At 37.6% G+C, this 27,659-nt stretch overlaps 1 protein-coding gene across 3 annotated transcripts; it reads right to left on the bottom strand.

Annotated features, from left to right (window-relative positions):
- Nucleotides 1-40: 40 nt before the first annotated feature.
- acbd5a (acyl-CoA binding domain containing 5a) lies at nt 41-27,423 on the bottom strand. Of its 3 annotated transcripts, none has more exons than XM_084151984.1 (13): nt 27,338-27,423; nt 26,824-26,946; nt 26,394-26,514; nt 25,629-25,701; nt 25,213-25,330; nt 19,602-19,826; nt 19,290-19,493; nt 17,721-17,809; nt 17,358-17,601; nt 17,072-17,271; nt 4,818-4,868; nt 2,643-2,752; nt 41-151 (listed from the first exon to the last, which is right to left on the bottom strand). In XM_084151984.1, the coding sequence occupies exons 2-13, from the start codon at nt 26,906-26,908 to the stop codon at nt 139-141; spliced, it is 1,533 nt and encodes a 510-aa protein (XP_084008110.1). In that variant the 5' UTR covers nt 26,909-26,946; nt 27,338-27,423; the 3' UTR covers nt 41-138. The 3 variants fall into 3 exon arrangements, with proteins under 3 accessions (XP_084008110.1, XP_084008109.1, XP_084008111.1); XM_084151983.1 differs by having other exon boundaries at nt 27,265-27,339; XM_084151985.1 differs by lacking the exon at nt 4,818-4,868 and having other exon boundaries at nt 27,265-27,339.
- Nucleotides 27,424-27,659: the final 236 nt, after the last annotated feature.

Raw genomic sequence — 27,659 nt, 5'->3', positions numbered from 1 at the left:
AGTGCCATCTTCATAGTGCAAAAGCTAAAGTTACAGAGGTGTGAGGGAAAGTGGAAGGGAGGCTACGGCCATTACCCAACCAGAGACTGTTGACAGAGCTCTCTTCGTCGCTCTGGGTCTTTGGGACGGGGGGACTTTTCAGTTGATTCGTCTAAAAGTGGGGGACAAGACTCAATGTTAGAAATGCATTCTTACTAAGTTCAAGTGATTATATTCGTAGAGCTATCAACACAACGTGGTCTCAGAGCATTTTGTATTATTCTGTACGTATCACACTCCAGTTAGTATGATATGTTACATTTCGTATGGTTCAGTGCATTCGTAAAGTATTCAGACCCCTTGACCTTTTCCCACATTTTGTTACGTTACAGCCTTATTCTAAAATGGATTAAATAGTTTTTCCCTCATCAATCTACACACAATACCCCATAATGACAAAGCAAAAACAGGTTTTTAGAAATTTTTGCAAATGTATTAAAAATAAAAAACGGAAAAATAACATTTACATAAGTATTCAGACCCTTTACTCATTACTTTGTTGAAGCACCTTTGGCAGCGATTACAGCCTCGAGTCTTGGGTGTGACGCTACAAGCATGGCACACCTGTATTTGGGGAGATTCTCACATTCTTCTCTGCAGATCCTCTCAAGCTCTGTCAGGTTGGATGGGGAGCTTCGCTGCACAGCTATTTTCAGGTCTCTCCAGAGATGTTAGATCGGGTTCAAGTCCGGGCTCTGGCTGGGCCACTCAAGGACATTCAGAGACTTGTCCTGAAGCCACTCCTGTGTTGTCTTTGCTGTGTGCTTAGGGTCGTTGTCCTGTTGGAAGGTGAACCTTCGCCCCAGTCTGAGGTCCTGAGCGCTCTGGAGCAGGTTTTCATCAAGAATCTCTCTGTACTTTGCGCCGTTCATCTTTGCCTCAATCATGACTAGTCTCCCAGTCCCTGCCGCTGAAAAACATCCCCACAGCATGATGCTGCCACCACCATGCTTCACCATAGTGATGGTGCCAGGATTCTTCCAGAGGTGATGCTTGGCATTGAGGCCAAAGAGTTCAATCTTTGTTTCATCAGACCAGAGAATCTTGTTTCTCATGGTCTGAGAGTCCTTTAGGTGCCTTTTGGCAAACTCCAAGCGGGCTGTCATGTGCCTTTTACTGAGGCGTGGCTTCCGTCTGGCCACTCTAACATAAAGGCCTGATTGGTAGAGTGCTGCAGAGATGGTTGTCCTACTGGAAGGTTCTCCCATCTCCACAGAGGAAATCTGGAGCTCTGTCAGAGTGACCATCGGGCTCTTTGTCACCTCCCTGACCAAGGCCCTTCTCCCCCGATTGCTCAGTTTGGCCGGGCAGCCAGATCTAGGAAGAGTCTTGGTGGTTCCAAACTTCTTCCATTTAAGAATGATGGAGGCCACTGTGTTCTTGGGGACCTTCAATGCTGCAGACATTTTTTGGTACCCTTCCCCAGATCTGTGCCTCGACACAATCCTGTCTCGGAGCTCTACGGACAATTCCTTCGACCTCATGGCTTGGTTTTTGCTCTGACATGCACTGTCAACTGTGGGACCTTATATAGACAGGTGGACTCCAATCAAGTTGTAGAAACATCTCAAGGAAGATCAATGGAAACAAGATGCACCTGAGCTCAATTGTTAGTCTCATAGCAAAGGATCTGAATACTTATGGCACAATTGCATTTTATCGATGGTAATTAGAATGCACAGAGATACCGTGACGAGATCCTGAGGCCCATTGTCGTGCCCTTCATCTGCCGCCATCACCTCGTGTTTCAGCATGATAATGCACGGCCCCATGTCGCAAGGATCTATACACAATTCCATGAAGCTGAAAATGTCCCAGTTCTTCCATGGCCTGCGTATTCACCAGACATGTCACCCATTGAGCATGTTTGGGATGCTCTGGATCGACGTGTACGACAGTGTATTCCAGTTCCTGCCATTATCCAGCAATTTCGCACATCCAGTGAAGAGGAGTGGCACAACATTCCACAATCAACAGCCTGATCAACTCTATGCCGGGGATGTGTCGCGCTGCATGAGGCAAATGGTGGTCACACCAGATACTGACTCGTTTTCTGATCCACACCCCCCCTACTTTTTTTTATTTTATTTTTATCTGTGGCCAACAGATGCATATCTGTATTCCCAGTCATGTGAAATCCATAGATTAGGGCCTAATGAATTCATTTCAACTGACTGATTTCCTTATATGAACTGTAACTTAGTAAAATCTTTGAAATTGTTGCGTGTTATTTTTGTTTAGTGTAGTTGCTAAAATGCTAAAGTTGTCCGTGATGAGATTCGAACACGCAACCTTTGGTTGCTAGATGTTCTCGTTAAAACGCCCGATTAGCCACCCTCCTTTTGTTTTTGCCTTAAGTAACTTTTATCTTATGTAACCATACCAAATGTAACATATCATACACATTTTTGTGTTCCCGGATTTACGTTTACTATGTTTCGTCTAGTCTATGAGACCAGGCTGATCAACAGATTGGCATTTTGGAGTATCAGAGGCAGAATGGTGAATGGATGACCAGATAACATAAATGTAACAAAAGCTGTCTCCACAATACCATTGACTAGTAGTTATTGTAGAATATCCCCGTCTTGCTGTACAATTACCTTCTCCGACGTTGAAGATATAGGCGGATAAGCCACTGCACCACAAATGGCCATGCCACAGCAAAGGCAACAGCGCTAGGAGACACGTCAAAAGGCCACCAGGATGGTTTCTACTGGACAAAAGAGGATGATAAATGCATATGTATACATTAAAATGTATGCACACATGACTGTAAGTCGCTTTGGATAAAAGCGTCTGCTAAATGGCATATTATTATTATTATTATTATTATATATTCTGAAAACTAGAGAAGTACATTTCCTGAAGAAAATGTGGTGTGCTTGCTAGTTTATTTTAAAGTATTTATGGAATAAGTTACAGTAGTGCTGGTGAGTGCAGTAGTAACAGTGGTGACTGATTTATAGTTGAAAAAGTAGGTAGATGGAAAAATGGACTGATTGGCTGTTGATAGGATAGCCTAAACATTTAAACGTTGGTATGGTGTCTCTCTAGCTTGAACGGTTCAAGAGTTACTGTTGGGGAGTTATTTTATGCTAATTTATATAGTTATAGTTGATCAAAAGTTTTTTTTATTTTTTTATGTGAAGTTAGGATAGCCTGAATGTTTTCAAGTTGGTCTTGTAGCTTAAATTGGACAAGGAACAGGACCATTTTGAATAGCTACCTCTGTATTCCTATGGTTCTCATTCAAACCCATGTTAATTTATGCACATTTTAAATAGTTAAAACTATTAATAGTATCAAAAAGCCGTTGACTAAGATGGGCCAGTCTGAACATCTCAACATTGGTTTGGTGTTGATAGCTTAAAACGGTTCAAAAAGGACTAGTGCAGACAAATGTTCCCCATGTAAGTTTATGGCCCTTTTATTGCCATTGAAATGCATTGGGACCTCATTTAAGTATTGTTGTAGTACAAAAAACTATAGACGCTATCAAATATATTTTCTCAAGAACTCTAAGTTGGGGCCTTTTGAACACCTGAAAAGGTGGTTTCGTGTTTATAGTTCATACGGGTTACAGATTTGTGGCGTTTGCTCTAATATGCAAATGTGGGCTAATTTAAACTGATTAAAAAGGACGGAGGAATTACATCATCTATACGTTTATGAAGTGGTTCCATCATCCTGAAGATGTTTTGGAGTTTCTAGTCTTGAATGGTTAGAAAGCAGTGCCACTGTGAATATCGACCTGTCATTGTCGCCATTGACTCTAATTGCAAACTGTAAATAGCTGTAGTTCCAAAAGTATTTATAGTATAAAAATATCCTTTGACAAGCAATCTTGGGGTCAGTCTGAACATCTCAACGTTTGGTTTGGTGTTGATAGCTTGAAACGGTGACATATAGAAGATGAGTCTCCATTTTATACCATTCAAGTCTATGGCCATTGACTTGCATTAAGTTTTATGCAAATGTGGTTGTTCTGCAAAAAGTATAAATAGTATCAAAAAATATCTCTCTAGCAACCTGAAGACGGCCTGTCTGCACATTCTAAAGTTGTTTTAGTGTTAATAGCTCAAGTGGTTTAAGCGCTAGAGTGGAATATTACAGATTTGACTATGTAAGAAAGCTTTCAGCAAGCACACTTAATAAATGCTTCCTTTATATATATATATATATATATATATATATCTCACAATATCCTTAAGAAGAAAAGTATCTGTATTCTGAATCACAATACCTGTGGGAAAATACAAAGGGCATGTTCAGTCTACGACCATGGGAACAGTCTACGACCATGGGAACAGTCTATGACCATGGGAACAGTCTATGTCCATGGGAACAGTCTACGACCATGGGAACAGTCTACGACCACGGGAACAGTCTACGACCACGGGAACAGTCTACGACCACGGGAACAGTCTACGACCACGGGAACAGTCTACGACCACGGGAACAGTCTACGACCACGGGAACTGTCTACGACCACGGGAACAGTCTACGACCACGGGAACAGTCTACGACCACGGGAACAGTCTACGACCACGGGAACAGTCTACGACCACGGGAACAGTCTACGGCCACGGGAACAGTCTACGGCCACGGGAACAGTCTACGACCATGGGAACAGTCTACGACCATGGGAACAGTCTACGACCACGGGAACAGTCTACGACCACGGGAACAGTCTACGACCACGGGAACAGTCTACGACCACGGGAACTGAGTCCTACATAAACAACGACAGACAGAAAAGCCAGTGTGCACCGTACCTTACTACCCTTCTTTGCCAGGGGTGATGGTAGGTATGGTAGAGCCAATGACTAGAAAACATATACAAAAAGGGAGAAGAAAGGAACACGACAACGTTAATGAAATTACTTCTTAAACTAAATAGTTACAGTCCATCTTAGACCAAAAGATCTGACCTTTTGTGCCTGAATAAAAGGATTGAGAGCAATAGGTGGAAGTACTGTACACCAGTTTGTTTGTCACAGGGTTATTAGATACATTTAACAGTAGTTACTATCTTACCAGGCTATGTAATAGAATGTTTAGAATGTTTCTGTGTAATAGAATGTTTAGAATGTTTCTGTGTAATAGACTGTTTCTGTGTAATAGAATGTTTCTGTGTAATAGAATGTTTCTGTGTAATAGAATGTTTCTGTGTAATAGACTGTTTCTGTGTAATAGACTGTTTCTGTGTAATAGACTGTTTCTGTGTAATAGAATGTTTCTGTGTAATAGACTGTTTCTGTGTAATAGACTGTTTCTGTGTAATAGACTGTTTCTGTGTAATAGAATGTTTAGAATGTTTCTGTGTAATAGACTGTTTCTGTGTAATAGACTGTTTCTGTGTAATATACTGTTTCTGTGTAATAGACTGTTTCTGTGTAATAGAATGTTTCTGTGTAATAGAATGTTTCTGTGTAATAGAATGTTTCTGTGTAATAGACTGTTTCTGTGTAATAGACTGTTTCTGTGTAATAGAATGTTTCTGTGTAATAGAATGTTTAGAATGTTTCTGTGTAATAGACTGTTTCTGTGTAATAGACTGTTTCTGTGTAATAGAATGTTTCTGTGTAATAGACTGTTTCTGTGTAATAGAATGTTTCTGTGTAATAGAATGTTTCTGTGTAATAGAATGTTTCTGTGTAATAGACTGTTTCTGTGTAATAGACTGTTTCTGTGTAATAGAATGTTTCTGTGTAATAGAATGTTTAGAATGTTTCTGTGTAATAGACTGTTTCTGTGTAATAGACTGTTTCTGTGTAATAGACTGTTTCTGTGTAATAGACTGTTTCTGTGTAATAGAATGTTTCTGTGTAATAGACTGTTTCTGTGTAATAGACTGTTTCTGTGTAATAGACTGTTTCTGTGTAATAGACTGTTTCTGTGTAATAGACTGTTTCTGTGTAATAGACTGTTTCTGTGTAATAGAATGTTTAGAATGTTTCTGTGTAATAGACTGTTTCTGTGTAATAGAATGTTTCTGTGTAATAGAATGTTTCTGTGTAATAGACTGTTTCTGTGTAATAGACTGTTTCTGTGTAATAGACTGTTTCTGTGTAATAGACTGTTTCTGTGTAATAGACTGTTTCTGTGTAATAGACTGTTTCTGTGTAATAGACTGTTTCTGTGTAATAGAATGTTTAGAATGTTTCTGTGTAATAGACTGTTTCTGTGTAATAGAATGTTTCTGTGTAATAGACTGTTTCTGTGTAATAGAATGTTTCTGTGTAATAGAATGTTTAGAATGTTTCTGTGTAATAGAATGTTTCTGTGTAATAGACTGTTTCTGTGTAATAGAATGTTTAGAATGTTTCTGTGTAATAGACTGTTTCTGTGTAATAGAATGTTTAGAATGTTTCTGTGTAATAGACTGTTTCTGTGTAATAGAATGTTTCTGTGTAATAGACTGTTTCTGTGTAATAGAATGTTTCTGTGTAATAGACTGTTTCTGTGTAATAGAATGTTTCTGTGTAATAGACTGTTTCTGTGTAATAGACTGTTTCTGTGTAATAGAATGTTTCTGTGTAATAGACTGTTTCTGTGTAATAGAATGTTTCTGTGTAATAGACTGTTTCTGTGTAATAGACTGTTTCTGTGTAATAGAATGTTTAGAATGTTTCTGTGTAATAGACTGTTTCTGTGTAATAGAATGTTTAGAATGTTTCTGTGTAATAGACTGTTTCTGTGTAATAGAATGTTTAGAATGTTTCTGTGTAATAGAATGTTTCTGTGTAATAGAATGTTTCTGTGTAATAGAATGTTTCTGTGTAATAGACTGTTTCTGTGTAATAGAATGTTTCTGTGTAATAGACTGTTTCTGTGTAATAGAATGTTTCTGTGTAATAGACTGTTTCTGTGTAATAGACTGTTTCTGTGTAATAGAATGTTTCTGTGTAATAGACTGTTTCTGTGTAATAGAATGTTTAGAATGTTTCTGTGTAATAGACTGTTTCTGTGTAATAGAATGTTTAGAATGTTTCTGTGTAATAGACTGTTTCTGTGTAATAGAATGTTTCTGTGTAATAGACTGTTTCTGTGTAATAGAATGTTTAGAATGTTTCTGTGTAATAGACTGTTTCTGTGTAATAGACTGTTTCTGTGTAATAGAATGTTTCTGTGTAATAGAATGTTTAGAATGTTTCTGTGTAATAGAATGTTTAGAATGTTTCTGTGTAATAGAATGTTTCTGTGTAATAGAATGTTTAGAATGTTTCTGTGTAATAGACTGTTTCTGTGTAATAGACTGTTTCTGTGTAATAGAATGTTTCTGTGTAATAGAATGTTTCTGTGTAATAGACTGTTTCTGTGTAATAGACTGTTTCTGTGTAATAGACTGTTTCTGTGTAATAGAATGTTTCTGTGTAATAGACTGTTTCTGTGTAATAGAATGTTTCTGTGTAATAGAATGTTTCTGTGTAATAGAATGTTTCTGTGTAATAGAATGTTTCTGTGTAATAGACTGTTTCTGTGTAATAGACTGTTTCTGTGTAATAGACTGTTTCTGTGTAATAGAATGTTTCTGTGTAATAGACTGTTTCTGTGTAATAGAATGTTTCTGTGTAATAGACTGTTTCTGTGTAATAGACTGTTTCTGTGTAATAGACTGTTTCTGTGTAATAGAATGTTTAGAATGTTTCTGTGTAATAGACTGTTTCTGTGTAATAGACTGTTTCTGTGTAATAGACTGTTTCTGTGTAATAGACTGTTTCTGTGTAATAGACTGTTTCTGTGTAATAGACTGTTTCTGTGTAATAGAATGTTTCTGTGTAATAGACTGTTTCTGTGTAATAGACTGTTTCTGTGTAATATAATGTTTCTGTGTAATAGAATGTTTCTGTGTAATATAATGTTTCTGTGTAATAGAATGTTTCTGTGTAATAGAATGTTTCTGTGTAATAGACTGTTTCTGTGTAATAGAATGTTTCTGTGTAATAGACTGTTTCTGTGTAATATCATGTTTCTGTGTAATAGACTGTTTCTGTGTAATAGACTGTTTCTGTGTAATAGACTGTTTCTGTGTAATAGAATGTTTCTGTGTAATAGAATGTTTCTGTGTAATAGACTGTTTCTGTGTAATAGACTGTTTCTGTGTAATAGACTGTTTCTGTGTAATAGAATGTTTAGAATGTTTCTGTGTAATAGACTGTTTCTGTGTAATAGACTGTTTCTGTGTAATAGACTGTTTCTGTGTAATAGAATGTTTAGAATGTTTCTGTGTAATAGACTGTTTCTGTGTAATAGACTGTTTCTGTGTAATAGACTGTTTCTGTGTAATATAATGTTTCTGTGTAATAGAATGTTTCTGTGTAATATAATGTTTCTGTGTAATAGAATGTTTCTGTGTAATAGACTGTTTCTGTGTAATAGACTGTTTCTGTGTAATAGAATGTTTCTGTGTAATAGACTGTTTCTGTGTAATATCATGTTTCTGTGTAATAGACTGTTTCTGTGTAATAGACTGTTTCTGTGTAATAGACTGTTTCTGTGTAATAGAATGTTTCTGTGTAATAGAATGTTTCTGTGTAATAGACTGTTTCTGTGTAATAGACTGTTTCTGTGTAATAGAATGTTTAGAATGTTTCTGTGTAATAGACTGTTTCTGTGTAATAGACTGTTTCTGTGTAATAGACTGTTTCTGTGTAATAGACTGTTTCTGTGTAATAGAATGTTTAGAATGTTTCTGTGTAATAGACTGTTTCTGTGTAATAGACTGTTTCTGTGTAATAGAATGTTTAGAATGTTTCTGTGTAATAGACTGTTTCTGTGTAATAGACTGTTTCTGTGTAATAGAATGTTTCTGTGTAATAGACTGTTTCTGTGTAATATCATGTTTCTGTGTAATAGACTGTTTCTGTGTAATAGACTGTTTCTGTGTAATAGACTGTTTCTGTGTAATAGAATGTTTCTGTGTAATAGAATGTTTCTGTGTAATAGACTGTTTCTGTGTAATAGACTGTTTCTGTGTAATAGACTGTTTCTGTGTAATAGAATGTTTAGAATGTTTCTGTGTAATAGACTGTTTCTGTGTAATAGACTGTTTCTGTGTAATAGACTGTTTCTGTGTAATAGAATGTTTAGAATGTTTCTGTGTAATAGACTGTTTCTGTGTAATAGACTGTTTCTGTGTAATAGAATGTTTAGAATGTTTCTGTGTAATAGACTGTTTCTGTGTAATAGACTGTTTCTGTGTAATAGACTGTTTCTGTGTAATATAATGTTTCTGTGTAATAGACTGTTTCTGTGTAATATCATGTTTCTGTGTAATAGACTGTTTCTGTGTAATAGACTGTTTCTGTGTAATAGACTGTTTCTGTGTAATAGACTGTTTCTGTGTAATAGACTGTTTCTGTGTAATAGACTGTTTCTGTGTAATAGAATGTTTCTGTGTAATAGACTGTTTCTGTGTAATATCATGTTTCTGTGTAATAGACTGTTTCTGTGTAATAGACTGTTTCTGTGTAATAGACTGTTTCTGTGTAATAGAATGTTTCTGTGTAATAGACTGTTTCTGTGTAATAGAATGTTTCTGTGTAATAGACTGTTTCTGTGTAATAGACTGTTTCTGTGTAATAGAATGTTTCTGTGTAATAGACTGTTTCTGTGTAATAGAATGTTTCTGTGTAATAGACTGTTTCTGTGTAATAGACTGTTTCTGTGTAATATAATGTTTAGAATGTTTCTGTGTAATAGAATGTTTCTGTGTAATAGAATGTTTAGAATGTTTCTGTGTAATAGACTGTTTCTGTGTAATAGAATGTTTCTGTGTAATAGACTGTTTCTGTGTAATAGAATGTTTAGAATGTTTCTGTGTAATAGAATGTTTAGATGTTCTGTGTAATAGACTGTTCTGTGTAATAGAATGTTTCTGTGTAATAGACTGTTTCTGTGTAATAGAATGTTTAGAATGTTTCTGTGTAATAGAATGTTTCTGTGTAATAGACTGTTTCTGTGTAATAGAATGTTTAGAATGTTTCTGTGTAATAGAATGTTTCTGTGTAATAGAATGTTTCTGTGTAATAGAATGTTTCTGTGTAATAGACTGTTTCTGTGTAATAGACTGTTTCTGTGTAATAGACTGTTTCTGTGTAATAGAATGTTTCTGTGTAATAGACTGTTTCTGTGTAATAGAATGTTTCTGTGTAATAGACTGTTTCTGTGTAATAGACTGTTTCTGTGTAATAGAATGTTTAGAATGTTTCTGTGTAATAGAATGTTTCTGTGTAATAGAATGTTTAGAATGTTTCTGTGTAATAGACTGTTTCTGTGTAATAGAATGTTTCTGTGTAATAGACTGTTTCTGTGTAATAGACTGTTTCTGTGTAATAGAATGTTTAGAATGTTTCTGTGTAATAGACTGTTTCTGTGTAATAGACTGTTTCTGTGTAATAGAATGTTTAGAATGTTTCTGTGTAATAGAATGTTTCTGTGTAATAGAATGTTTAGAATGTTTCTGTGTAATAGACTGTTTCTGTGTAATAGACTGTTTATGTGTAATAGACTGTTTCTGTGTAATAGACTGTTTCTGTGTAATAGACTGTTTCTGTGTAATAGAATGTTTCTGTGTAATAGAATGTTTCTGTGTAATAGAATGTTTAGAATGTTTCTGTGTAATAGACTGTTTCTGTGTAATAGACTGTTTCTGTGTAATAGACTGTTTCTGTGTAATAGACTGTTTCTGTGTAATAGAATGTTTCTGTGTAATAGAATGTTTCTGTGTAATAGACTGTTTCTGTGTAATAGAATGTTTCTGTGTAATAGAATGTTTCTGTGTAATAGACTGTTTCTGTGTAATAGACTGTTTCTGTGTAATAGACTGTTTCTGTGTAATAGACTGTTTCTGTGTAATAGACTGTTTCTGTGTAATAGACTGTTTCTGTGTAATAGACTGTTTCTGTGTAATAGAATGTTTCTGTGTAATAGACTGTTTCTGTGTAATAGACTGTTTCTGTGTAATAGAATGTTTAGAATGTTTCTGTGTAATAGAATGTTTCTGTGTAATAGAATGTTTAGAATGTTTCTGTGTAATAGACTGTTTCTGTGTAATAGAATGTTTCTGTGTAATAGAATGTTTCTGTGTAATAGAATGTTTCTGTGTAATAGACTGTTTCTGTGTAATAGACTGTTTCTGTGTAATAGACTGTTTCTGTGTAATAGAATGTTTCTGTGTAATAGAATGTTTCTGTGTAATAGACTGTTTCTGTGTAATATAATGTTTCTGTGTAATAGACTGTTTCTGTGTAATAGACTGTTTCTGTGTAATAGACTGTTTCTGTGTAATAGACTGTTTCTGTGTAATAGACTGTTTCTGTGTAATAGACTGTTTCTGTGTAATAGACTGTTTCTGTGTAATAGAATGTTTCTGTGTAATAGACTGTTTCTGTGTAATAGACTGTTTCTGTGTAATAGACTGTTTCTGTGTAATAGACTGTTTCTGTGTAATAGACTGTTTCTGTGTAATAGAATGTTTCTGTGTAATAGAATGTTTCTGTGTAATAGACTGTTTCTGTGTAATAGACTGTTTCTGTGTAATAGACTGTTTCTGTGTAATAGACTGTTTCTGTGTAATAGACTGTTTCTGTGTAATAGACTGTTTCTGTGTAATAGAATGTTTCTGTGTAATAGACTGTTTCTGTGTAATAGACTGTTTCTGTGTAATAGAATGTTTAGAATGTTTCTGTGCAATAGAATGTTTCTGTGTAATAGAATGTTTAGAATGTTTCTGTGTAATAGACTGTTTCTGTGTAATAGAATGTTTCTGTGTAATAGAATGTTTCTGTGTAATAGACTGTTTCTGTGTAATAGACTGTTTCTGTGTAATAGACTGTTTCTGTGTAATAGAATGTTTCTGTGTAATAGAATGTTTCTGTGTAATAGAATGTTTCTGTGTAATAGACTGTTTCTGTGTAATAGAATGTTTCTGTGTAATAGACTGTTTCTGTGTAATAGACTGTTTCTGTGTAATAGACTGTTTCTGTGTAATAGACTGTTTCTGTGTAATAGACTGTTTCTGTGTAATAGACTGTTTCTGTGTAATAGACTGTTTCTGTGTAATAGAATGTTTCTGTGTAATAGAATGTTTCTGTGTAATAGACTGTTTCTGTGTAATAGACTGTTTCTGTGTAATAGAATGTTTAGAATGTTTCTGTGTAATAGAATGTTTCTGTGTAATAGAATGTTTCTGTGTAATAGACTGTTTCTGTGTAATAGACTGTTTCTGTGTAATAGACTGTTTCTGTGTAATAGACTGTTTCTGTGTAATAGAATGTTTAGAATGTTTCTGTGTAATAGACTGTTTCTGTGTAATAGACTGTTTCTGTGTAATAGACTGTTTCTGTGTAATAGACTGTTTCTGTGTAATAGACTGTTTCTGTGTAATAGACTGTTTCTGTGTAATAGACTGTTTCTGTGTAATAGACTGTTTCTGTGTAATAGAATGTTTAGAATGTTTCTGTGTAATAGAATGTTTCTGTGTAATAGACTGTTTCTGTGTAATAGACTGTTTCTGTGTAATAGAATGTTTCTGTGTAATAGAATGTTTCTGTGTAATAGAATGTTTCTGTGTAATAGACTGTTTCTGTGTAATAGACTGTTTCTGTGTAATAGACTGTTTCTGTGTAATAGAATGTTTCTGTGTAATAGACTGTTTCTGTGTAATAGACTGTTTCTGTGTAATAGAATGTTTCTGTGTAATAGAATGTTTCTGTGTAATAGACTGTTTCTGTGTAATAGACTGTTTCTGTGTAATAGACTGTTTCTGTGTAATAGACTGTTTCTGTGTAATAGACTGTTTCTGTGTAATAGACTGTTTCTGTGTAATAGAATGTTTCTGTGTAATAGACTGTTTCTGTGTAATATCATGTTTCTGTGTAATAGACTGTTTCTGTGTAATAGACTGTTTCTGTGTAATAGACTGTTTCTGTGTAATAGAATGTTTAGAATGTTTCTGTGTAATAGAATGTTTCTGTGTAATAGACTGTTTCTGTGTAATAGACTGTTTCTGTGTAATAGAATGTTTCTGTGTAATAGACTGTTTCTGTGTAATAGACTGTTTCTGTGTAATAGACTGTTTCTGTGTAATAGACTGTTTCTGTGTAATAGACTGTTTCTGTGTAATAGACTGTTTCTGTGTAATAGAATGTTTAGAATGTTTCTGTGTAATAGAATGTTTCTGTGTAATAGACTGTTTCTGTGTAATAGACTGTTTCTGTGTAATAGAATGTTTCTGTGTAATAGAATGTTTCTGTGTAATAGAATGTTTCTGTGTAATAGACTGTTTCTGTGTAATAGACTGTTTCTGTGTAATAGACTGTTTCTGTGTAATAGAATGTTTCTGTGTAATAGACTGTTTCTGTGTAATAGACTGTTTCTGTGTAATAGAATGTTTCTGTGTAATAGAATGTTTCTGTGTAATAGACTGTTTCTGTGTAATAGACTGTTTCTGTGTAATAGACTGTTTCTGTGTAATAGACTGTTTCTGTGTAATAGACTGTTTCTGTGTAATAGACTGTTTCTGTGTAATAGAATGTTTCTGTGTAATAGACTGTTTCTGTGTAATATCATGTTTCTGTGTAATAGACTGTTTCTGTGTAATAGACTGTTTCTGTGTAATAGACTGTTTCTGTGTAATAGAATGTTTAGAATGTTTCTGTGTAATAGAATGTTTCTGTGTAATAGACTGTTTCTGTGTAATAGACTGTTTCTGTGTAATAGAATGTTTCTGTGTAATAGACTGTTTCTGTGTAATAGACTGTTTCTGTGTAATAGAATGTTTAGAATGTTTCTGTGTAATAGAATGTTTCTGTGTAATAGAATGTTTAGAATGTTTCTGTGTAATAGACTGTTTCTGTGTAATAGAATGTTTCTGTGTAATAGACTGTTTCTGTGTAATAGAATGTTTAGAATGTTTCTGTGTAATAGAATGTTTAGAATGTTTCTGTGTAATAGACTGTTTCTGTGTAATAGAATGTTTCTGTGTAATAGACTGTTTCTGTGTAATAGAATGTTTAGAATGTTTCTGTGTAATAGAATGTTTCTGTGTAATAGACTGTTTCTGTGTAATAGAATGTTTAGAATGTTTCTGTGTAATAGAATGTTTCTGTGTAATAGAATGTTTCTGTGTAATAGAATGTTTCTGTGTAATAGACTGTTTCTGTGTAATAGACTGTTTCTGTGTAATATCATGTTTCTGTGTAATAGACTGTTTCTGTGTAATAGAATGTTTCTGTGTAATAGACTGTTTCTGTGTAATAGACTGTTTCTGTGTAATAGACTGTTTCTGTGTAATAGAATGTTTAGAATGTTTCTGTGTAATAGAATGTTTCTGTGTAATAGAATGTTTAGAATGTTTCTGTGTAATAGACTGTTTCTGTGTAATAGAATGTTTCTGTGTAATAGACTGTTTCTGTGTAATAGACTGTTTCTGTGTAATAGAATGTTTAGAATGTTTCTGTGTAATAGACTGTTTCTGTGTAATAGACTGTTTCTGTGTAATAGAATGTTTAGAATGTTTCTGTGTAATAGAATGTTTCTGTGTAATAGAATGTTTAGAATGTTTCTGTGTAATAGACTGTTTCTGTGTAATAGAATGTTTCTGTGTAATAGAATGTTTCTGTGTAATAGACTGTTTCTGTGTAATAGACTGTTTCTGTGTAATAGAATATTTCTGTGTAATAGAATGTTTCTGTGTAATAGAATGTTTAGAATGTTTCTGTGTAATAGACTGTTTCTGTGTAATAGACTGTTTCTGTGTAATAGAATGTTTCTGTGTAATAGACTGTTTCTGTGTAATAGACTGTTTCTGTGTAATAGAATGTTTCTGTGTAATAGAATGTTTCTGTGTAATAGACTGTTTCTGTGTAATATACTGTTTCTGTGTAATAGACTGTTTCTGTGTAATAGACTGTTTCTGTGTAATAGACTGTTTCTGTGTAATAGACTGTTTCTGTGTAATAGAATGTTTCTGTGTAATAGACTGTTTCTGTGTAATAGACTGTTTCTGTGTAATAGAATGTTTAGAATGTTTCTGTGTAATAGAATGTTTCTGTGTAATAGAATGTTTAGAATGTTTCTGTGTAATAGACTGTTTCTGTGTAATAGAATGTTTCTGTGTAATAGACTGTTTCTGTGTAATAGAATGTTTCTGTGTAATAGAATGTTTCTGTGTAATAGACTGTTTCTGTGTAATAGAATGTTTCTGTGTAATAGAATGTTTCTGTGTAATAGACTGTTTCTGTGTAATAGACTGTTTCTGTGTAATAGACTGTTTCTGTGTAATAGACTGTTTCTGTGTAATAGACTGTTTCTGTGTAATAGAATGTTTCTGTGTAATAGACTGTTTCTGTGTAATAGACTGTTTCTGTGTAATAGACTGTTTCTGTGTAATAGACTGTTTCTGTGTAATAGAATGTTTCTGTGTAATAGAATGTTTCTGTGTAATAGACTGTTTCTGTGTAATAGACTGTTTCTGTGTAATAGACTGTTTCTGTGTAATAGAATGTTTAGAATGTTTCTGTGTAATAGAATGTTTCTGTGTAATAGAATGTTTCTGTGTAATAGACTGTTTCTGTGTAATAGACTGTTTCTGTGTAATAGACTGTTTCTGTGTAATAGACTGTTTCTGTGTAATAGACTGTTTCTGTGTAATAGAATGTTTAGAATGTTTCTGTGTAATAGACTGTTTCTGTGTAATAGACTGTTTCTGTGTAATAGACTGTTTCTGTGTAATAGACTGTTTCTGTGTAATAGACTGTTTCTGTGTAATAGACTGTTTCTGTGTAATAGAATGTTTAGAATGTTTCTGTGTAATAGAATGTTTCTGTGTAATAGAATGTTTCTGTGTAATAGACTGTTTCTGTGTAATAGAATGTTTCTGTGTAATAGAATGTTTCTGTGTAATAGAATGTTTCTGTGTAATAGACTGTTTCTGTGTAATAGACTGTTTCTGTGTAATAGACTGTTTCTGTGTAATAGAATGTTTAGAATGTTTCTGTGTAATAGAATGTTTCTGTGTAATAGACTGTTTCTGTGTAATAGACTGTTTCTGTGTAATAGAATGTTTCTGTGTAATAGAATGTTTCTGTGTAATAGACTGTTTCTGTGTAATAGACTGTTTCTGTGTAATAGAATGTTTCTGTGTAATAGACTGTTTCTGTGTAATAGACTGTTTCTGTGTAATAGACTGTTTCTGTGTAATAGACTGTTTCTGTGTAATAGAATGTTTCTGTGTAATAGAATGTTTCTGTGTAATAGACTGTTTCTGTGTAATAGACTGTTTCTGTGTAATAGACTGTTTCTGTGTAATAGACTGTTTCTGTGTAATAGACTGTTTCTGTGTAATAGACTGTTTCTGTGTAATAGACTGTTTCTGTGTAATAGAATGTTTCTGTGTAATAGACTGTTTCTGTGTAATAGACTGTTTCTGTGTAATAGACTGTTTCTGTGTAATAGACTGTTTCTGTGTAATAGAATGTTTCTGTGTAATAGAATGTTTCTGTGTAATAGAATGTTTCTGTGTAATAGACTGTTTCTGTGTAATAGACTGTTTCTGTGTAATAGACTGTTTATGTGTAATAGACTGTTTCTGTGTAATAGACTGTTTCTGTGTAATAGACTGTTTCTGTGTAATAGACTGTTTCTGTGTAATAGAATGTTTAGAATGTTTCTGTGTAATAGAATGTTTCTGTGTAATAGAATGTTTCTGTGTAATAGACTGTTTCTGTGTAATAGACTGTTTCTGTGTAATAGACTGTTTCTGTGTAATAGAATGTTTCTGTGTAATAGACTGTTTCTGTGTAATAGACTGTTTCTGTGTAATAGACTGTTTCTGTGTAATAGAATGTTTCTGTGTAATAGAATGTTTCTGTGTAATAGAATGTTTCTGTGTAATAGACTGTTTCTGTGTAATAGACTGTTTCTGTGTAATAGACTGTTTCTGTGTAATAGACTGTTTCTGTGTAATAGACTGTTTCTGTGTAATAGACTGTTTCAAATGCTATGTGGGTCTCTGGTCTCTGACCTGGGATGCAGTGAGGGCCTCCAGCGTGTGCAGTCTCTCCAGGACACTCTGCATGTCCTCCTGCAGTCTGGCCAGCGCCACTACGATCTGCTCATTCAGACTGCCTCCTGTTGCCCCAGCTCCCCCCCATCGCTCCCCGTCCCCTCCGCTACCCTGCAAGGGCCCCTGTGCCTCCGGGCCGTGCCCTGAAGACCTGGAGCCTTTAAACGAATATAGAAAATGCAGAGAGGTGTAAACACTGACACATACTGCTAGAGAAATAAGACCGGATCTAAACCCACCTTACCTCGTTCTCTCCAGACCAGGGAGCTATCGACCCTGTCTGAATTCAGTCTTTGTCTCTGAGAGGCCCCTCCACTAGTCTCCCCATCCTCCCCGCCACACTGGATGCCATTGGGCGGCCCCCGGGGGTCCTCAGGGGTCCCACACGGTGCCTCAGCGGGGCCCTCCTGATCGGACAGAGGGCTGTGGCTCTCCCCCTCCTCTTCCTCATCCAGGTCCAGACAGTGGTCAGTGTGTACCTCAGAGCCCTGGACCAAACACACATGCATGAGGATTTGGAAATGATGCATGTAGTGTGTGTGTGTACTTGCTTTGTTTGTTCTTGTCTGTACACTGTGTGTGTGTGTGTGTGTGTGTGCACTCTTACCTCTTCCAGGCCAAACTGGTCCATAGAGTCACAGTAGACCTCGCTGTCTGAGTCACTAGTCACATGATGGGGCCTAGATACATCCACATCTATAGGAATAGATAGCACAACATACCATACGGGTCAGCTTCGGCTCTTAGCCATATGGGAACCTTCCCTCAGAGAGATCTTTGTGCTAGCAGGACCCATTAAGAAGCAACACAAATGCAACCAGTGCAGAGGCCTGTGCGCCATTAGCATTATATGTGTTCTGCATTCCAAACGCATCCTTTCTCAAGGTGATCATTTATTTGATGTGAGGAGATGGTGAGAGGTCTAAAGTAATCAAAAACAACTGGCCCTAGACCAGATCAGCTTTTAGGGGGATAATGTCATGGCAACCCATCAGAGCAGGTAGTCTGTCTGTTCCCAGGGAAGTGCTGAGTTGCAACAGCTCTGGGAGTAAAGCTGAGCAGCTTATTGGATCACACGGCCAAGGATCCATGAGGACAACCGCCCACTGTGGGCAGGCAGGGTGCAGATCTACAGAGGCCTGAGTATCCATTTTGAAACCTTTTTTAGACATCTGTTTAATGGACGATCTGGATTAGGCCTATAACGCCTGCTTCTTGTTTTAGAGAGTAACGTTGATATTCAGCATACTAGATATCAATTGCAAACCTGAATTGTATCCAAATTCAATACTTAAGTTCTGTTCTAACAGAACTCTAGGACTGATATCCACTGTAATAGGTACGTCTATGTCTAGTGGCGGCAGGTAGCTTAGTGGTTAAGAGCGATGTGCCAGTAATCGAAAGGTCGCTGGTTCTAATCCCCGAGCCGACTAGGTGAAAAATCTGTCGATGTGCCCTTAAGCAAGGCACTTAACCATAATTGCTCCAGTATGTCGCTCTGGATAAGAGCGTCTGCTAAATGACTAAAATGTAAATGTAATGTCTATGTGGTCCTCTGTAGCTCAGCTGGTAGAGCACGGCGCTTGTAACGCCAGGGTAGTGGGTTCGATCCCCGGGACCACCCATACACTAAAATGTATGCACGCATGACTGTAAGTCGCTTTGGATAAAAGCGTCTGTTAAATATTATATTATGTATACATTACAACCATAAAGAAATGTAATAATCATCATGCACCTGATTGGTTAGTTTCTACCTTTTTCTACAGTGCCTGAAAGACCTATTGGTTACCACAGGGAAAGAGTTTCTACCTTTGAAATAAATAGTAAGTTATGCTCTTGAAAAGCGCAAATTTACAATGTACAATCGTGCGGTCATGGATAAAAGACTTAAGGCCCATGTGCACAGGGAACTCAAACCATCAGCCATGGTAATGTAGGCTCAACATTCTAACTAACTGAGACGGACTGCAGTATGTCACTGGTGTCAATGCAACATGAAGTGCTACCCAGAGCCATCTACTTAGAGAGTTGGGTCACCTTTCAGAATTTTCAATAATTGTTCTAATCCTAGACATTCAGTTAAAATAGCATTGTTTAAATATCCCCCACGTGATGTTAATTGAGCGCTAACATGTTTCAACTCTCTAGAACACGTGGCTCTGGTGGTCCCCACCTGCGTGGTGGCCGTTGACCTGGACATGGGGCTCCAGGGGCAGGGTGCTGCTCAGGAGGCCCTCCTCCGAGTCCTCACTGTTCAGGGCAGCCTTGGAGGTGTGGGTCCCGTTGGAAAAGTGGCCCTTCCCGTTCCCCACATTACCATTGGACAGGGGAACTTTAGGTCTCCTGGAAGAGCCCTTTTTCTTTGACTTTTCTTTCGCTGAAAGACATTTTCTAAATATATTATTACAAGAAGATTATTTTCTGTTTAACGTTTTCCTGTTTTTTTGTTATTGTTCTTTTCTTGTTCAAATGTTCGACAACACACCTTTTTTCACTTCCTTTATCTCAACAATTTCTTCCTCTTCCATCTCATCTTCCTCATCAAACTCCTCTTCCTCCCCCTGTTCCTCCACTGCCATGACTTTGGGCTTTGGAGGCTCGACCGCCGGTCTGGGTGGCCTTGTCTCCAAAGTGCCATTCATTTCCATTGTCCTAATGATGCTCCTTGTGACACTTTTTGAAGGCGCTGATGTAAGCATGGTCCCAAAACCTGTAGCATAGAAACAACTGTGTTACAATGATATAGAACTATAACTTTGTTACTGTGCTAGTTTCATTTAGCCAAACAAAAAGATATACACTGTACCAGGAGATATACTAGGAGAATAGGGAGATATACCAGGAGATATACTAGGAGAATAGGGAGATATACCAGGAGATATACTAGGAGAATAGGGAGATATACTAGGAGAATAGGGAGATATACCAGGAGATATACTAGGAGAATAGGGAGATATACCAGGAGAATAGGGAGATATACCAGGAGATATACTAGGAGAATAGGGAGATATACCAGGAGATATACTAGGAGAATAGGGAGATATACTAGGAGAATAGGGAGATATACCAGGAGATATACTAGGAGAATAGGGAGATATACCAGGAGAATAGGGAGATATACTAGGAGAATAGGGAGATATACCAGGAGATATACTAGGAGAATAGGGAGATATACTAGGAGAATAGGGAGATATACTAGGAGAATAGGGAGATATACCAGGAGATATACTAGGAGAATAGGGAGATATACTAGGAGAATAGGGAGATATACTAGGAGAATAGGGAGATATACCAGGAGATATACTAGGAGAATAGGGAGATATACTAGGAGAATAGGGAGATATACTAGGAGAATAGGGAGATATACCAGGAGATATACTAGGAGAATAGGGAGATATATCAGGAGATATACTAGGAGAATAGGGAGATATACCAGGAGATATACTAGGAGAATAGGGAGATATACTAGGAGAATAGGGAGATATACTAGGAGAATAGGGAGATATACCAGGAGATATACTAGGAGAATAGGGAGATATACTAGGAGAATAGGGAGATATACTAGGAGAATAGGGAGATATACTAGGAGAATAGGGAGATATACTAGGAGAATAGGGAGATATACTAGGAGAATAGGGAGATATACCAGGAGATATACTAGGAGAATAGGGAGATATACTAGGAGAATAGGGAGATATACTAGGAGAATAGGGAGATATACCAGGAGATATACTAGGAGAATAGGGAGATATATCAGGAGATATACTAGGAGAATAGGGAGATATACCAGGAGATATACTAGGAGAATAGGGAGATATACTAGGAGAATAGGGAGATATACTAGGAGAATAGGGAGATATACCAGGAGATATACTAGGAGAATAGGGAGATATACTAGGAGAATAGGGAGATATACTAGGAGAATAGGGAGATATACCAGGAGATATACTAGGAGAATAGGGAGATATACTAGGAGAATAGGGAGATATACTAGGAGAATAGGGAGATATACTAGGAGAATAGGGAGATTTACATTTACATTTACATTTTTAGTCATTTAGCAGACGCTCTTATCCAGAGCGACTTACAGTTTATTTTTTCATACTGGCCCCCCTTGGGAATCGAACCCACAACCCTGGCGTTGCAAACGCCATGCTCTACCAACTGAGCTACATCCCTGCCGGCCATTCCCTCCCCTACCCTGGACGACGCTGGGCCAATTGTGCGCCGCCCCATGGGTCTCCCGGTCACGGCCGGCCACGACAGAGCCTGGATTCGAACCAGGATCTCTAGTGGCACAGATTTACTAGGAGATATACTAGGAGAATAGGGAGATATACTAGGAGATATACTAGGAGAATAGGGAGATATACTAGGAGAATAGGGAGATATACCAGGAGATATACTAGGAGAATAGGGAGATATACTAGGAGAATAGGGAGATATACTAGGAGAATAGGGAGATATACCAGGAGATATACTAGGAGAATAGGGAGATATACTAGGAGAATAGGGAGATATACTAGGAGAATAGGGAGATATACCAGGAGATATACCAGGAGAATAGGGAGATATACCAGTAGATATACCAGGAGAATAGGGAGATATACCAGTAGATATACCAGGACATATACGAGGAGAATAGGGAGATATACCAGGAGATATACTACATAACCAAAAGTATGTGGACACCTGCTCGTCGAACATCTCATTCCAAAATCATGGGCATTAATATGGAGTTGGTCCACCCTTTGCTGCTAAACAGCCTCCACTCTTCTGGGAAGGCTTTCCACTAGATGTTGGAACATTGCTGCGGGGACTTGCTTCCATTCAGCCACAAGAGCATTAGTGAGGTCGGGCACTGATGTTTGCCGATTAGGACTGGCTCGCAGTCGGTGTTCCAATTCATCCCAAAGGTGTTCGATGGGGTTGAGGTCAGGGCTCTGTGCAGGCCAGTCAAGTTTTTCCACACCGATCTCCACAAACCATTTCTGTATGGACCTCGCTTTGGGCACGGGGGCATTGTCATGCTGAAACAGGAAAGGGCCTTCCCCAAACTGTTACCACAAAATTAGAAGCACAGAATCGTCTAGAATGTCATTGTATGCTGTAGCGTTAAGACTTCCCTTTACTGGAACTAAGGGGCCCGAACCATGAAAAACAGCCCCAGATCGTTATTCCTCCTCCACCAAACTTTACAGTTGGTACTATGCATTCGGGCAGGTAGCGTTCTCCTGGCATCCGCCAAACCCAGATTTGTCTATAGGACTGCAGGATGGTGAAGCGTGATTCATCAGTCCAGAAAACGCGTTTCCACTGCTACAGAGTCCAATGGCGGCAAGCTTTACACAACTCCAGCCGATGCTTGGTATTGCACATGGTGATCTTAGGCTTGTGTGTGGCTGCTTGGCCATGGAAACCCATTTCATGAAGCTCCCGTCAAACAGTTATTGTGCTGACTTTGCTTCCAGAGGCAGTTTGGAACTCGGTAGTGAGTGTTGCAACCAAGGACACACTATTTTTACGTGCTATGCGCTTCAGCACTCGGCGGTCCCGTTCTGTGAACTTGTGTGGCCTACCGCTTCGCGGTTGAGCCGTTGTTGCTCCTAGACGTTTCCACTTCACAATAAAAGCACTTACAGTTGACCAGGGCAGCTCTAGCAGGGCAGAAATGTGATGAACTGACTTGTTGGAAAGGTGGCATCCTATGACGGGGCCACGTTGAAAGTCACTGAGCTCTTCAGTAAGGCCATTCTACTGCCAATGTTTGTCTATGGAGATTGCATGGCTGTGTGCTCCATTTTATACACCTGTCAGCAACGGGTGTGGCTGAAATAGCCGAATCCACTAATTTGAAGGGGTGTCCACAAACTTTTGTATATACAGTGCATTCGGAAAGTATTCAGACCCCTTTACTTTTTCCACATTTTGTTACATTAAATTATATTTTTCTAAAATTGATTAAATTGTCTCCCCCCTCATCAATCTACACAAAATACCCTATAATGACAAAACAAAAACTGGTTTTTAGAAATTGTTGCACATTTATTACAAATAAAACACTAATATATATAATTTACATACACTACCAATCAAAAGTTTGGACACCTACTCATTCAAGGGTATTTACATTTTAGTCATTTAGCAGACACTCTTATCCAGAGCGACTTACAGTTAGTGAGTGCATACATATTTCTTTATTTTTACTGCAATTTCTGAGGCTGGTAACTCTAATGAACTTATTATTATTATTATTATTATTATTATTATTATTATTATTATTATTATTATAATATGCCATTTAGCAGACGCTTTTATCCAAAGCGACTTACAGTCATGCGTGCATACATTTTTGTGTATGGGTGGTCCCGGGGATCGAACCCACTACCTTGGCGTTACAAGCGCCGTGCTCTACCAGCTGAACTACAGAGGACCACTTATCCTCTGCAGCAGAGGTAACTCTGGGTCTTCCATTCCTGTGGCGGTCCTAATGAGAGCCAGTTTCATCATAGCGCTTGATGGTTTTTGCGACTGCACTTGAAGAAACTTTCAAAGTTCTTGAAATGTTCCATATTGACTGACCTTCATGTCTTAAAGTAATGATGGACTGTCGTTTCTCTTTGCTTATTTGAGCTGTTCTTGCCATAATATGGACTTGGTCTTTTACCAAATAGGGCTATCTTCTGTATACCCCCTACCTGCACAGCTATTTTCAGGTCTCTCCAGAGACGTTCAATCGGGTTCAAGTCCGGGCTCTGGCTGGGCCACTCAAGGACATTCAGAGACTTGTCCCGAAGCGACTCCTGCGTTGTCTTGGCTGTGTGCTTAGGGTCGTTGGAAGGTGAACCTTCACCCCAGTCTGAGGTCCTGAGCACTCTGGAGCAGGTTTTCATCAAGGTTCTCTCTGTACTTTGCTCCGTTCATCTTTCCCTCGATCCTGACTAGTTTCCCAGTCCCTGCCGCTGAAAAAAATCCCCACAGCATGATGCTGCCACCTCCATAGGGATGGTGCCAGGTTTCCTCCAGACGTGATGCTTGGCATTCAGGCCAAAGAGTTCAATCTTGGTTTCATCAGACCGGAGAATCTTGTTTCTCATGGTCTGAGAGTCCTTTCAGTGCCTTTTGACAAACTCCAAGCGGGCTGTCATGTGCCTTTTACTGAGGAGTGGCTTCCGTCTGGCCACTCTACCATAAAGGCCTGATTGGTGGAGTGCTGGAGAGATGGTTGTCCTTCTGGAAGGTTCTCCCATCTCCACAGAGGAACTCTGGAGCACTATCAGAGCGACCATCGGGTTCTTGGTCACCTCCCTGACCAAGGCCCTTCTCCCCGATTGCTCAGTTTGGCCGGGCGGCCAGCTCTAGGAAGAGTCTTGGTGGTTCCAAACTTCCATTTAAGAATGATGGAGGCCACTGTGTTCTTGGAGACCTTCAATGTTGCAGAAACTATTTGGTACCCTTCCCCAATCATGCCTTCTAAATCATGTCCAATCAATTTAATTTACCACAGGTGGACTCCAATCAAGTTGCAGAAACATCAAGGATGATCAATGGAAACAGGATGCACCTGAGCTCAATTTCAAGTATCATAGCAAAGGGTCTGAATACTTATGTAAATAAGGTTTTTTATTTTTTAAATACATTTGCAAAAAAATTTAAAAACCTGTTTTCGCTTTGTCATTATGGGGTATTGTGTGTAGATTGATGAGGAAAAAATGTTATTTAATCAATTTTAGAATAGGGCTGTTACGTAACAAAATGTGGAAAAAGTCAAGGGGTCTGAATACTTACCCAATGCACTGTATACCGGGAGACATACCGGGAGATAAATTCTAATTTAACCAAACTATGAGATATAAAGCTAAAATAAAACATGTAAAAAAGCTAATTATACTGAACTACAACACCAGACATAACTAAAAAGGTCCGGGCATTGTGGGTAAATACACATCTATAGACTTGCCTTCAAGTTGCCTAGCAAATTTTGTCAAACGGGCTGAGCACATGATAGAAATGGATAACTTAGTATGGAAGACATGCCAAATCAAATCAAATCAAATTCATATGAAATCAAATGAGAACAAAGGTGGTGGCAGTACCTGGGGTCAGGTCTGACACCTGATTGATCTTCTTTTTCTCTTCCACCTGTTCATAGAAGGGACCCAGCACCTTCAGCAGCTGCTCTACCTCATCCGTGCAGGGCATGCCCTCAAGGATCTGTTGTTTAAACACGACAACAAACACATTCAGTGCCCTCTGACGTCCACTGACATCCAGGCCATCCTGTCCGAACGTCATTTAGACAGATTTTTTTTTTTTATCAACAAAATGATCCACCTCCGGGTTGGGAGTCAATTCCTTTTAACTTAATTGAACTCAAGGGAATTTCAATTCAAGAATAGAATTCCACTTGCTTCCTGGATTCATCAACAATCTATTAGAATACCTACCTGCCAATGCTGGTATGCTGACTTCTGCATCGACATTCATATCCATTCAAGATAAAAACACTTACCAGCTTCAATTCATCAACGTAAGCAGCCATTGCCTCTTCCTTGAGCATTTCTCCCAGATCATTCCATGCATCCCTAAATAGACAGAACAAGATGTTTAACATAACACCCACATTGACAGTCTCCTACCTAGAGTATATTGCCTTAAAAATCATGTTAATGCCTCTTCAAGTGATAATACAGGTTAATATTTAGTTAAGTTATCAGTGACAGAAACAACTGCTTTTAAGGATCTTGGGTATTGTGATCCAGTTGCTTTAAATTATTTAACATTTATAGACATAATGGGCATAACGAACACTGAAATAGGAGCCATGGACAGCACGTAAAGTCCTTATAGTTCAGATCATCATGTCATTTGTTATCAGCAGAGTATCCACTTGGTCAATGACCCGGATGCTCATTGAGCTAAGCGGTAGCTGGGCCTGTCAGCTCTATAAGTAAGGCTCAGTAAAGCAATAACAGTCTAAATGTCTTCATAGCTAACCGATTATAAAACAGCTGCATTGTCATTTCTTAAAAAGAGGATTCCCTCAGTGGCGCGATTTTCTATAAAAAAAAATAATAATAATAAAGTAAAAACAGTCAACTCCTGCCAAGTGGGTAAAAGGTGACATGACATATCATGCCTCTTCAGCACAACGGGTCCAGAGTTTATCAGACGAAATGTGGCAATAGGAAAGTCAACTGCAAGGACTACAATACAGACAAATCTCTGTCGTCGTTAGAAGATACCTATTTGACTCCTACTGTTCTCTTTGCGTTACCATTTCACTTTGCCCATGGGGTCCCAGAAGCCAGGTCTGGGTATGTTGCAGGGTCCTAGTGTGGATTGTTTGTAGTAACTGTAAAACTTGAGCATCATGTCATTAGAGGGCTGAAAGGAACCTGGAATGGATACACAAAATAAAAATGCAGAATATATATTGGCCTGAGATGAGGATGAGGCGTGTCAATGAGAGGTATGATACCTCAAACAGAGTGGTACCTAGGCTAAGACTATATCACTTTGGGGTAAAAACATGGTCTTAGTATTTCGAAAGGCTTTTGGAAAACTCTGTAGGTTCCACACAATGCATTTCATTGTCATGTTATTCAGGCGTATAAAAATATACCTACTCCCAGAGAGCTTTGGAATGTAGGTTAACGTAATTGGCTTTAGGCTACAATGTTGCATATAGTCCTCGTAGCCCTTACCGTCTGGAGGCAAGCTTTGTATCACTTTGACAGCGGCATCAAACCTCCGCTCGTACAAAGGTTTTCCATCCTCAATCTCCATCATGACACAAAGTGTGAATTACGATAACGAACTCTTCAAACCTAGGGATAATCATTATTAAAGTGGTCAGACAGGAAGGCACAACATGAGAGTTGAGTATGGGTTGCAGAAATATATGTTGTGGTTTACAGCTAGGTCATACGCCCATAATAACACTGGTCAAATAATATAACAACCGTTCACAATAACATAAAAGTACTTCAAATATAGAAGTACTATCGGTGACTTATTGACAACAAGCCCGTAACAGCTAAGCTAAACCAAAACCACAGGTAAGGTTATGTCGTCTGTGAAATGTTGAGCACCCAATGCAATAGAGACAAAACAAATGGTTAAAAAAAAACATCCTAATCATTTACCTTTCTAATGAACACAACAAATATATACACTGCACTCGGTAAATAAGCTCAGTAGGCTACGTTTGTCACTCACCATTTAACAATCTAGCGTTACTTGCTTGAGACCCCGATTTACCAACAGAAGCCATGCGCAATACAGCAGTGACAGGCACTGCATGCTGTGGGAGTTGTAGTTTTCTACTGCCAGGATGAAGATAAATATGTTCTTTATTATTACACCAAAATCCCTACAAGCTCCACATTGCACCAGCCACAGCACGAATTTACAGGATATGTAGTTCTAAATGCTGTTTATGGTGGATTGTGTAATTGACCTAAAAACAAATGTATGGTAAAGGGATGTAGCCAACACAATACTATGTGTTGTTGGCCACCGTAAGAAATGTCACAAGCGC

Source organism: Coregonus lavaretus (genome assembly GCF_964263955.1).
Source record: "Coregonus lavaretus genome assembly, chromosome: 34".
Lineage (NCBI taxonomy): Eukaryota > Metazoa > Chordata > Actinopteri > Salmoniformes > Salmonidae > Coregonus > Coregonus lavaretus.
This window is presented reverse-complemented; position numbering and strand designations above follow the sequence as displayed.